General features: G+C 37.2%; 1 protein-coding gene across 1 annotated transcript; it reads right to left on the bottom strand.

Annotated features, from left to right (window-relative positions):
- Window positions 1-5,469: 5,469 nt before the first annotated feature.
- Window positions 5,470-13,299, bottom strand: LOC111203755. Its single transcript, XM_048751657.1, has one exon. The coding sequence runs from the start codon at window positions 10,605-10,607 to the stop codon at window positions 9,912-9,914; it is 696 nt and encodes a 231-aa protein (XP_048607614.1). The 5' UTR covers window positions 10,608-13,299; the 3' UTR covers window positions 5,470-9,911.
- Between the last annotated feature and the right edge of the window lie 206 nt (window positions 13,300-13,505).

Here is a 13,505-nt window from a genome sequence, read left to right as displayed (position 1 = left end):
ATGACTAACGCCACATCAGATGGGATTTTTGTCAATCATGCATCCGAGAAACTCTTCAACGATGTGGCTGCTCGGGTTGAAGAGCAGTAGACGCAACTAACCCAGTAGTCTCCCGATAGATTACCCATCAAATTGACAACAGAAGAGATCGACAGGATCTTCGAAGAGGTAAAGTTTAAAATATTATTTTAATTAATTTGACAATTTAATATAATTAACTGTATTAATATGTTTTTTACACGTGGCTCCTAGAACGAATGGACGGACGGTGGGAATAGGCTCTGTTAACAAAGTTGCAAGGGCGACTTTGTCATAATCTTCGAGATGGGACCAGGAGACTTCTCGGATGCAGGCTCGAATGGATTCCCAACAGGATCGTTTGGACTTTTTTGAGGATCAGCTGGACGTGATGGCGGTGGGAAACCCGACTCTGCGGAGAGCATTGGAGCAAAGAAGATTGGCTCTCGGGATGCAACAACGGAATCCCGAATCGACCGATCGACACTCTTCAGATCTGAGCGCCACCTCCAACTACTTTGAGGATGTGCTCCTATAATCTTTTTTTTAATTTGTTTCGTTTTGTATTATAAATTTAAATATTATTTGATGACATTAGCTTTTATTAAAAAAATATTTTTTCTTATTTTGTTTTATATTTAAAATATTTTAATTTCAATAATTCCATAATATTTAAAATAATAATTATATATATAACCAATGATGTAAATTTGTTGTAAATCTTACAACGCATTTACAAGGAAAGACTTATAAACTCCTCGTAAAATTTACGAGTTCTTTACATCGCAGACCTTGTAAAGTCCTCGTAAATATTACATGGAAATTACATCGAAAGATTACGAGTACTTTACAACGAAATGTAACGACGCGATTACGACGAAATCTTTCCTTCCTCGTGTTACGACGAAGAGTTGTCCTCATAAATTTAACGTGTCCTTTACGACGAAACATCTGTTATGAGGGGCGTTTAATGACGAAACGCGTTTCCTCGTTAGTTCGTGGTAACACCCCCATTACGACGAATTAACATGGAATACGACCCTCGTAAAAATATGTTTTCTTGTAGTTCTTTCACACCCAAGAATCGATTGGTGGTTCCACAAAGTCTACTTGGTTGATCCTAACATAAAACTAATGACACAATCAGTTGCGAGTTTTTGAGGGATGGGCGGTCAGGATGTTGTTCTCGGTCCTCATCTTTACGTATATATAACCGTTCTGCTTCACCATAATTGTTTTCCTGTACTAGAAGACCCTTACGCTCACCGAAACATTGATCTCATCAGTCATGACAATCAGTGCTATAACAATGCAAATATAACCCGTTATCAGTTGAGAGAGAGCAATGTCTCACCTGCTGCAGTAGGCCTTAATGCGTAGCAGGAATGAAACCACATCTTAGCATCTTTCGAGAACCAAGACTCGTATATGAAAGCATAACCTATTGGAGGGGTCCAAGGACATTGATCGGGCTGTAGAATGATAAACATGAAATCAGGAGAGATGCTGAGTTTCTCAAAGAGTTCTTTCACACTCGCAAAGTTTGACCATGTTGACTCAATGTATGTCTAGTTCTATCATTTTATGGTTGGCGGGCGAATATTGGTCTCATCAATCTCGGGCTGGTATATGAAGAGCCCATTCCAGTTACAGTGTACTGGATAAACCGCGCCGTGCGAAAAAAATTTCAAATTTCCTCTCTAGTGCTTTATGGGTCAAAGCCGACGTTGGGAAATTATTCAATATGGTTTTTTGCTGCATCTTGACCATCCCCATCTGCTATGAACGTCTCTTCGGCATGACAAACCAGCTGAAGTTGATCGAAGTCTAGCCCGGCAGTGTCTCTCAATGCGCTTTTGATTAATCCTTGCTGGATCTTTAACGGGACTAGATCCACCTATTGATCTGGATTTGGGGAAGTGACCTTCTTGTACCTATTTGCCGAGCACCTTCGGATCGAAACCATTTTCTCAGGAAGAACAGTTGAAGAACTCGATGCAGATCAGAGAAATCTAGCTAATCTATGGTGGTAGATAGGAAAATAATTAAAATGTATAAACAGGTGGAGAGAGTTTTGAGAGAAGATAGCCTTAAATTGTGAAGAGAAGTGAGGAAATAGGAAGATGTTCCTCTATTTATAGTGTTACGGCTCGAACAACGAGGAGACATGTTCAAAACCTAAAACAGTGGCACTATTCTGCCTTTCGAGGAGCATTGATTCTACTTGAGTAAACCGAAATCTGGTTTATGAATTAAAGCAGTATGATTAATTTAAACCAGGGTCTAGGATGGTTCATGGTAAACGGATTGCAGCCTACTAGTGCGCCGAGATGGAAGCTTGAATTCATTCGAAAAGGCAAGTGTTGAGTTCCTTAGTCTTAGAACATACTCTTGCAAATTCATCGAGATTGATTTTGTCTCTCACGATGAACTGGGGGGGCGTATTGTTGGATGGATTGCATCCATAATGCAAGGTCCATCGAGTAAACAGACGCCAACCCAATTGACTTAAATGAGGTCAAAGAAACATTCCAATTTGGCAAGAAAATGAAACAATTCAACTCGAAAAGGAGAAGACCAAGGACCGAGATGAGAATCTTACAAACACACACAATTCGGCACAAGATTAGTATTTTCATAATTTATTTTTCCTTGCCGCATTGATCATCTTTTCATACGTTCCTAGTCTTTTACATTATAATTGCCTTTCGATCAATCTTTCGATCAATGATCAATAAATGTCTTTCAAAATAACTCACCATCTAACTTGTGCCTTCAACTCGTATGTGTTGAATTCAAATTAAACGAAACTTGAATTAAGAACTTAAGAAAAATAGTGGGTATGAACAATTTAAAAAATAGATAATAGAAAATAATAAGATGGAAGACATTAATGGAATGAAAAAGGAGATATGCTGAAAAAGGAGATATACATGATTCAGACACACTCTGTGATCCAATCAGAAGCATCGATCGATGGTTACACTCGACCATCGATCGACACTAGTCACGCATCTTTGAGAAGAAGGATGGTAACAATAAAGCTGTTAGAAGACAAACTTGATGAGATTAATTTTTGTCCAGACTGGATGAAAGAGGATTTTTCCCAGAAACTGGAGGACATCTCAGAATCAACACATGCCAGACTTGGAATGCAGCAGCACAGTATTAGTAATTTCTAGAAAAGGATGCATGTTAATGAGGTTGATAAGGAGATACTAAAAAACCAGTGGACCAGAGGAGATGAAGCCATAAGAAGCTTTGTTGGTACATGGTTTCAGATTGGCAAAGAAGATGTTGACACTTGTTTCCCAACAAGTAGTCATCCACCTCCATACTAGCCAACCTACCTCCAAAGTCAAGCTAAATGACTATAACAAAGTGCTGAGTGGGAGGCAACCCACTATTAAGTAAGTTTTACTCAGTTTAATTTTGAATTTATTATTGATTTTTGTATTTAGTTTATTAAAAAGATCAGAGGAGACGATATCTCAGCCTATCAACCGATGAGACCTGGTCAACATCGACGACAATACTACACCAAAATCGATTGACAGACACTTGATTTGGTCGATCGACAATCAACATCAGCAAGCAGGTATATCGTACTTCCTTGTTAAATTGTGTACTTTTGATTTATATTCTCACCAAACTTCGACTAGATATACACTGGGGATAGTGTAATTTAGTCTGGGGGAGGTTTACTGATATTTAGTTTATTTATGAATCTTATAATCTAACCACTCTCTAGCTGATCTCCAACCTAACTGAGGTTAATTTGCTTGTCTTAGGGTTTGGTATACATTAGATCGGATTCCTTGTACTAGTCTGGAAGGTAAAAGTATGTGTGTTTCTGATTCCCTTCTCTATCTCTCTTCGGCATCTATAATAATAAATGATTGAAATGATTTTCTGCGGTTTAGAGGGGTGTGAATGTTTCTGATTCCCTTCTCTCTCTTGCAGTTTATTCATATTGTTGCTATTATTTACTTTGCTATGCCTGAGTAATTCACTTGTAAGATTTTAGGGTTTAAACAGGTTATGAGGGATTAGCCCAAAATATAGAATGTCTAAGGTGATAAATATCGTTCAATGAATTGTTATTAATGCATGTGTTCTACAGTATCTAACTAGAACCCTGAACTTAGGATTGTGGACAACTACGAGGGTAGATTCTGCACCAGAATTAATTCATTTGAGCTAGGATTGTTTAGAAACAAGCGAAAGCTGATTTAAACAATACTAGTGAACCTATCGATCAACTATAAGAGAATATCGATCGACGTTCTTACCATAACCTCGATCGACGTTCGATCTGTATCAACAAGCGACAGCTGAGATATTAGACTTAGTCAAAACATAAGACTCGCATGTGAAAGCTCGATATCTTTACATAAGAAGTCGAGTTCTAGGATTGACAACCTAAGTATTCTATACCTCTATAATCCTGATTACCTAAATAGAAACCCTAGATCTAGAGCTTCCTAATAACTGTTTACAAGCCTAAAACCAATCACTGAACAACTGCTTTGCTCGCTTTGCTTGCTATTTACTGTCTTCATATTTTACCTAGCTTAATCACAAATTTTTAAGTTCTATCGTGTGCCCTAACTCCTTGTGGATTCGATCACTAAGTACTACAATTGAACCTCTTATTTAAGAGAGTAAAATCACTTTTTAAGGTAATTTGAGTGATATCACTTTTTCTGCACAACCTTTGTTCTGCTATACGCTTACGAAATTTCTCCAAGCGTTCATGAAATTTTTCCGACATCGCAGCCTCAACACGGCTTTCCAAGGTAACTTCTTGTTCACGAGAGCTCCTCACCTGGTCCATTTCCTTTAGAGTCAAAGCAATAGTGTACCTCTATGATGTCAGCTACACAACCACCACATCAGAGGCATTCATCGCCTCCTCCTTCTTCACGAGTTTCTTGTTCGCTGACTTGAGCTCAGTAAGGGCACAGTTCTTCTTGGTCACTATCTTCTTATCCTTGTCAAGAAATTCTTGCATTTATTCCTTGGAACCTCTGATATTTCTCAGTTTTGGCCTTAACAACATTTTGGACTTTGCAGAGTTCAACGATTATCTTTCTCAGTGCAACCTTGTAGTCTGCAACCATAACATTCATATGTGTCATGTACTGTTGTTAGAAAGATGAGTTAGAAAGAGAAAAAGTAAAGTAAAAGCTTAAAGTTTTGCAATGACCAGGCACAAATTATTACCTTGTATTTGTTTAGAAACGCTAACTCTGAGACCTCTGGCAAACCTCGCACTCCACCTCTGATCTGCCAGAATAGATCGGAAAGCGCATCCTGGTCATTCACTAGTGGAGTATCCTTTTATCAGAAATCTCAACGCGAGACCTTTGGGGGGGGGGGGGGGGGGGGGGGGGGTACTGAGCCGTCGCCAAGTGCACGTTTGGCAGCGGCCGGAACGATCCTCTCTGCGATAGGATCTTTTCTGCATTAGAAGTCTCTTCCTCCTTGTGTGCATGAATGTTGGATGGCCAAACAGACTCTTTGGCACCTTTCTCTGTATTGTCAACAGGAGGTGGAGGTTGTTCAGTAGGAAATCTATACGTTCTCCTTAGCAAATTTTGAAGATCTCTACCAATTTTGTTGTTTTTCCTTCTTCACCGACTTGCTTTTCTTCTTCTATGACTTGGATGGCTTCACAGTCGGAACGGGAAGAGTGGGAGTCTGGGACGCCATCTGTCAAGAATCTGCATCGGATTCATAACACTGATCAGATCCACCACTTTCCCAATATAGTCGGCATAAATAAGGATGTTCTTCTTTACTTTGCCCTTAATCATTTTTAAACGTTCAGTCTCTTTCTGCGGTCTCTTGAGCAAGGGATTTTAGAAGCCCATTCAGCTGCGTAAAATAAAATGTTCCAAAGAATGGAGGATATAATCATAAATGTAAAAAGAAAGTTAAGACTTAGGACCGTCGATTACCTTTATCTATATGCGCAAGAAAAAGTCTGATCATTTTGTCAATGATCTTCGACCAAGTTTGGTGACTGAGAGCTGCGGCCTTTACAATGTCTTGAAAAAGTTCTCCAAATTTGCCATCATATTAGGATGCATAACTGAAAAATAAAAGAAAAAGAAGGTTAAAAGAATCAATATCTTTTTATTCCGAAGATAGGTACGATTTTGTCTATCTACCAACTCTCAGATTCCACAACACTCAAGAATCGATTGGTAGTTCCACAAAGGTGACTCGGTTGATCCAAACATAAACCTAATGACACAATCAGTTGCGAGTTTTTGAGGGATCCGGTCAGGATATTGTTCTCGGTCCTCATCTTTATGTAGATATAACCATTCTGGTCCACCATAACTGTTTTCCTTTCCTAGAAGAGCCTAAGGCTCACTGAAACATTGATCGCATCATCCATGACAATCAGTGCTACAACAATCCTAATATAACCCGTTATCAGTTGAGAGAGAGAGAGAGAGATGTCTCGCCTTCTGCAGTAGGCCGTAATGAGTCGCAGGGATGAAACCACATCTTAGCATCTTTCGAGAACCAAGACTCGTATATGGAAGAATAACCTATTGGAGGGGTCCACGGACATTGATCGGGCTGTGGAATGATAAACGTGAAATTAGGAGAGATGCTGAGTTTCTCAAGGAGTTCTTTCACACTCACAAAGTTTGACCATCTCGACTGAATGTCTGCCTCGTTTTATCCGTTTATGGTTAGAGGACGAATATTGGCCTCGTCAATCTCAGGCTGGTATCCAGTTACACTATAATGGATAAACCGCGTTTTTTGCGAGAAATGTCGAATTTCCTCTCTAGTGCTTTATGGGTTAAAGCCGACGTAAGGAAATTCTTCCATATGATTGTTTGCTTCATCTTGACAATCCCATCTGCTCTGAACGTCTCTTCAGCATGAAAAACCAACTGAAGTTGATCGAAGTCTAGCCCGGCAGTGTCTCTCAAGGCGCTTTGATTAATCCTTGATAGATCATTAACGGGACGGTATCCACCTATGAATCTGGATTCGGGTAAGTGACCTTCTTGTTCCTATTTGTCGAGCATCTTCGGATCGAAACCATTTTCTCAGGAAGAACAGTTGATGAACTCGATGCAGATCGGAGAAATCTAGCTAATCTATGGTGGTGGATAGGAAAAAAAATAAAATGTGATAAACAGGTGGAGAGAGTTTTTAGAGAATATTGCCTTAAATTGTGAAGAGAAGTGGGGAAATAGGAACATGATCCTTTATTTATAGTGTTACGGCTCGAAAAATGAAAAGACATGTACGAAACCTATAATGGTGGCACGATTTTCTGCCTTTCGAGGAGCACTGACTCCACTTCTCGGAGTAAACCAAAATCCGGTTTATGAATTAAAGCAGTATGATTAATTTAAACCAGGTCTAGGATAGTTCACGGAGAACCGGATTGTAGCCTACTAATGCGCCGAGATGGAAGCTTGGATTCATTCGAAAGGCAAGTGCCGAGTTCTTTACTCTTAGAACATACTCTTGCAAATTCATCGAGATTGATTTTGTCTCTAGCGATAAGCTGGGGGTTTATTGTTGGATGGATTGCATCAATAGGACAAGGCCCATCGAGTACACAAATGTCAACCTAATTGACTCAAAAGCGGTCAAAAAAACATGCTGACTTGGAGAAAAAAGAAAAAAATCAACAATAGAAGGAAAAGACGAAAAACCGAGATGAGACATTTACAAACAGATCAATAAATGTCTTTCAAAATAACTCACCATCTAACTTGTGCCTTCAACTCGTATCTATTGAATTCAAATTAAACAAAACTTGAATTAAAAATTGAAGAAAAATAGTGGGTATGAACAATTTAAAAAATAGATTTAGAAAATAATAAGATGGAAGACATTAATGGAATGAAAAAACTAATTGATCATCAGTATTTTGTTTTTGAGCATTTAATACAATGGACAATATTATAGAAATATATATACATATGTGATTATAACTATGTATATATTTTGTTGTGATGTTATTAAAAGTATACATATAATAATAGTATTATAAGTATACATTTAATAATAGTGAAAATTATAATTAGAATTTGGTTGAACTGGGTTGAATCATGACTAATATGTTTTGCCAGTTCATCATCAGGTCTGGTTTTCAAAACAGTAATGAAAAAAACACTATAATATTTTTAAATTGATTTAATCCAACAAATATTATATTAATTATTAAAAGCCAAAGAAAATGTTATTATTATGAAAAAAAAATTATTGATTCAGTTGGCTTTGGGCTAGTAGTTTGTTCATTTTAAAATCACAATTTGAAATTTCCCAAATATGCAGATATCAATCCTTAGTTTTAAAAAGACAAAAATATCCCTGTCTTCTTTCATCTCCCCTGTCGAAAAAAGAAAACCCTAGTAGCCGCTTTCCATTTTTTCAGCATCGGTAACTTCTGGAGCCAAGCATTTATCTTGCCAATGACATGTCTGGATACAATTGAAAGGCTCTGTAGTGCTTTTTTGTGGTCGGGTGATCCTAATCAGACTCACGAAGCTAAAGTTCTTTGGGAGGATTTGTGTTATCCTAAGTCGGAGGGGGGCTAGGGATAAGGAGACTCAGGGATTCAGTTAGGGTATTTGCTCTCAGCTTGATCTGTCGCATATTTAATATGTCAGATTCCTTGTGGGTTTCATGGACTCGGCATTATCTCCTGGGATGTGTGTGACGAGTCAACGGGTTCATGGATATGGAGGAAGCTACTTAAGATGCATACTCTGGCTTTTCAGTTCATCAGGGTGGAAGTTGGTAATGGGGCTAGAGCTTTCTTCTGGCATGATGATTGGCTGAGAATTGGCAGACTTATTGATGTAAGAGGTGGAACTGGCACACGTTATCTGGGGATTCTTCGCAGTGAAGGGTTTATGATGCCGTTCGCCAGAACCAGTGGAGTATAAGGGGCCAGAGAAGCCGCCACTTCCAGGAGCTTCAAGCCAAAATTTGAGCAGAGCCAGTCCCCGACCCGCAGATGAAAGATGATAAATTTCTCTGGAAGCATGATACTGATGACTATAAGGAGTACTTCTCTTCTGCTCGAACTTGGGAACAAATACGCTGCAAGAAAGAAGCAGTAAACTGGAGTGACGGGGTGTGGTTTAAACAAGGGATTCCTAGATGTACTTTCATCGCTTGGCTTGCAATACAGAACAGGCTCCCAACTGGAGATCGAAAGAGGCAGTGGGGGATTACGCAAGGATGCATTCTCTGTGGGGACAGGGATGAAACTCGTGACCACCTATTCTTCGCATGTCCCTATTCTTATACAATTTGGGACAGAGTTGCAGGCAGGCTCATAGGAAGAAGAATAAATCCAGATTGGTCAGATATGCTCAGGTTAGTGTGTTTAGGAGCTTATTCACTTCTGGACTAGATTCTCATTCGACTACTGTTTCAAGTGGTTATTTATCATGTCTAGCGGGAGAGAAATCTCCGAAGGCACCAACAGGGGATTAAAGGAACAGATCTGTTGGTCTGTATGGTAAATAAGGTTGTCAAGAATCGGATCACCTCGCTGGGTTATAAGGGTCATCATAGGCTTGAAGGACTCATGAGAAGGTGGTTTGAGGTCTTTGGTTAGGAAAGGAGTTTCAGTTAATTTTCTATTACACTCTCTAGATATACAGAACCTCATTCTTTTAGAAAAGCATTCTTTGTAAATTTTTCTTAATGATGATAAATAAATTCAAAATTTCATCAAAAAAAATGTTATTAAAAGGTTGGACCAGGAGTCATATGTTTTACGGGTTCATCATTCAATCCGGTTTTTAAAACTGTAGTGAAGAAAAGCAGTTAATTGTTTTTTCCTCTTAAATTTTTTGAATTGTTTTGATCCATCAAAATTATATTATCTTTTATCAAGAAACACAAGTTAAGCTATTGATGAGCTTCTCCGAATGATCCAACCATTTCTTCATAACGTAATTTTTCACTTTCTTGTCGTCGCCTCCAAATATATTGCACAATGCCTCAACGTAGTAAGTTGGGAACTTCCCGTTCATTTTCAAGAAGAACATAATAATGCGTGTCTCGTCTCTGCATAACTGGTCTTTCATAACATCGAAATGAGATGTGTGGGAAGGCGAAGGAGAGAGTGATGGAGCAATTTTTCTTCGTATGCAATCTTCCACAGGGCTCTTAATCTTGGTTACCAGTGTGGTTCTTCTCATGCATGTTAAGCTATTGAGGAGCTTCTTGGAATGATTCATCCATGTCTTAGTAACGTATACCTTCACTTTCTTTTCATCATCTCCAAATATATTGCACAACGCCTGGACGTAGTATGGTGGGAACTCTTTGTTAAGTCTCAAGTAGTACATGATGGCTCGTGCCTCATCTCTGCACAATTCGTCTGACACCTCGAAATTAGATGTTTTTGAAGGAGGAGAGAGTGACCGGGCAATGTTACTTCTTATGCAAGCTTCCAGAGAGCTCTGCTTGGCTAAGGAGATAGCAGAAATGGAGAGAATGACTACGAAGAAGACAATGGAGGTCTTCATTATTGCTTCTAGTTTATCTTTGGTGTTATATAAGAGAGAAAAGTGCATGAACATCTATATATATGTTAGAGATTAGCTGAAACTGTAAATTGTCAGTCTTGAAACTTATTTCACATTAACTTCGTGTTCCATCGATTTTAAGTTGATATCAGTTTAATTTCATTTATGAAATTTTCATGAAGCCTGGCTTTGAAGACGTTTCGGTGAATGTCTTGGCTTTTCAACTGCAATTTTTTCGGTCCAGTTCTCAAGAAATCCTTATAAGTACTTTACCACATACATTTTTTTAGACCCAAACCCAAATTTATGTTTACGTCGATTTTGATTTAAGATAGTTTGCAAAGACTTAAATCCGTAGCTAAAGTTTGTAGTATGAAATACGTATTTCATAGCTGAATTAGTATTTTTTTTTTTTTTCACTTACAACCCTGTACGCTTCTCATATATGCATCTAAAAAGTGATCATCACAAATATATGCATGCTATTTGTTTACAATACATGTGTGTAATGATTCTTGGTAAAATCTGGAAACGTTTTGTGCAACCTGTATTGGTTAAATCCGACCATTATATGAACACGTCTTCGCAAATCCTAGCTTCATATGCAATATATATATATATATGTATTAGTATTATCTATATATATATATATGTAAAGTAGAATTTTCTCTCTTCTTATGATATGTGCAAGGAGAGTTTGTTGACATGTGTCCTCTTTTTTAGTCTTTTTATATTTTAGATCATTTTTCTTTTAGATTATTTCAATTTGGTTCACTATTTTCTAATTATGCACTATTTAATCTTTCTTACATTAACCATCATCGTTTGATAATCTATTTTATTGTTGAAAAAATTGCGAAACGAATAAAGAAATAAGTAAAAAAAATATAAATATATAAAGTAGATTTTTCTCTGTTCTTATGACATGTGGAAGGGGGGTTTGTTGACATGTGTCCTCTTTTTTGTCTTTTTATATTTTAGATCATTTTCTTTTAGATTATTTCAATTTGGTTCACTATTTTCTAATTATGCACTATCAAATCCTTATCACACTAACCATCATCATTTGAAGTTTGATAATCTATTTTATTGTTCAAAAAATTGCAAAACGAATAAAGAAATAAGTAAAAAAAATATAAATATATTTTAAATATATAAAGTAGACTTTTCTCTCTTCTTATGATATGTGGAAGGGGGGGGGTTTGTTGACATGTGTACTTTTTTTTGTCTTTTTATATTTTAGATCCTTCTTCTTTTAGATTATTTCAATTTGGTTCACTTTTTTCTAATTATGCACTATCTAATCATTCTCACACTAACCATCATCATTTGAAGTTTGATAATCTATTTTATTGTTCAAAAAATTGTAAAACGAATAAAGAAATAAGTAAAACAAATATAAATATATTTTAAATATTTAATTTATTCACAGCTAAAAATAACATAAACTTTCGCTATTTTATTATTTTTTACTATTTTCTATTATTTCATTTACAACTATATATTTATCTTAATATTAACCAAACTAAAGCAGAACACATAATCTAAACATAAAACCTCCATAATTACAAAAAAATAATGCTAAAGTAACACTAACTCAATAAAGGTCCAGAGCTCAAAGGCGATCCAGAACGAAAACTAACAATCATAAGAGTGTCTTGGCCAGAACAATCAAAAGTCAGAAAAATGTAGAAAGATAATCTTGAGATAAAGCAATCCCTCGAACACAAAGGAGCGTGATCAAAGACCAATGCAAAGAACCAAGAAAACGGGTTAGAGGAAGAATAATCAACAGAAGGCCAAAATCACCACGAATCAGGAAGAGACATACATAACGAACGATAAGCACAACCACCAGCTAAGAGGTAAGAAGCACCTCACAAACTAAACAAGCACAAACAAGACGCCTATGCCGGTGAAGAACCACAAAGCTCTGGATAGTAGGGACCAAAGCTCCAACAGACTAATACCGCACACTTATACTAAGGGAAGCAAGGGAAGAAGAGAACAACCTGAATGAGGGAGAACATAAGCCAACCCCAGAGAAACCAGAGCCCAGACTTGAGACCAGAAACATTCTTCCAAATCTACAGAGCATACTCGGAGGAGAACACTATCCAAACCTAGAGTGGCAAACATGGCGAATGGGAGAGTCACAGAGACGCAAGCAGCGATGAAAGCTGCAACGAGATGAGGGAACATAGATGGAAGGGTAGACAAAACAAAATTGTCACAAAACAAAATCATCAAATCGTGGAACCGTCCTCGGGCTATAGAAGTCAGATCACCAAAACTCATATCTTGAAAACCAAGACGAGAATGGACTATCGATGGTAAGCCAACGACGAGGAAAACAACTTTAAAGACGACTAAACTCGACTCAACCCAAGGAGATGAAGTTCCTAACATGAGCTGAAATCTAAGGAAGAAGAGGAGAAAAAAGTGAGGAAGAACAAGAGCAAATATGTGAGTCTTTTTCGGTGATGGTGAGAATCCCACACACCGGAAAGGTAAACGAAATGTATAGATGGTGACGGCTCAATGTAAAAATATAGGGAGAGAGCACAAAACATCTTTAAAAAGTAATTTTTAAATAATTGGAAATATATTAATTTTTACCCTGAAATTATTAGCCTTAGAATTAGGGGTGTTCAATCCGGATATCGGTTCGGTTTCGGTTCGGTTTTTTCGTTTTTTCGGTGTTTCGGTTTATAAAAAATATCTACCATATTAAAAACATATTTAATATGGTTTGGTTCGGTTTATATACCGTCGGTTTTCGGTTTATTCGGTTTTATACCAAAAAACCGTAAATATATTTATCTTTTAAAATATTTTGTGAATTTTACTTTATAATATTAGATATCGGCTTTAAATTTAATTATAACATGGCGATATTTTGGTTTTTAAATAATATATTTTTTATTTTACAATTTAAATAATCAGTAAACA

This window comes from Brassica napus, chromosome C3 (assembly GCF_020379485.1).
Source record: "Brassica napus cultivar Da-Ae chromosome C3, Da-Ae, whole genome shotgun sequence".
Taxonomy (NCBI): Eukaryota; Viridiplantae; Streptophyta; class Magnoliopsida; order Brassicales; family Brassicaceae; genus Brassica; species Brassica napus.
This window is presented reverse-complemented; position numbering and strand designations above follow the sequence as displayed.

What these genes read in the sequence shown, in the direction of transcription:
- LOC111203755 (XM_048751657.1), bottom strand. Translation starts at nt 10,607, where the DNA reads ATGTTCATGCACTTTTCTCTCTTATATAACACCAAAGATAAACTAGAA.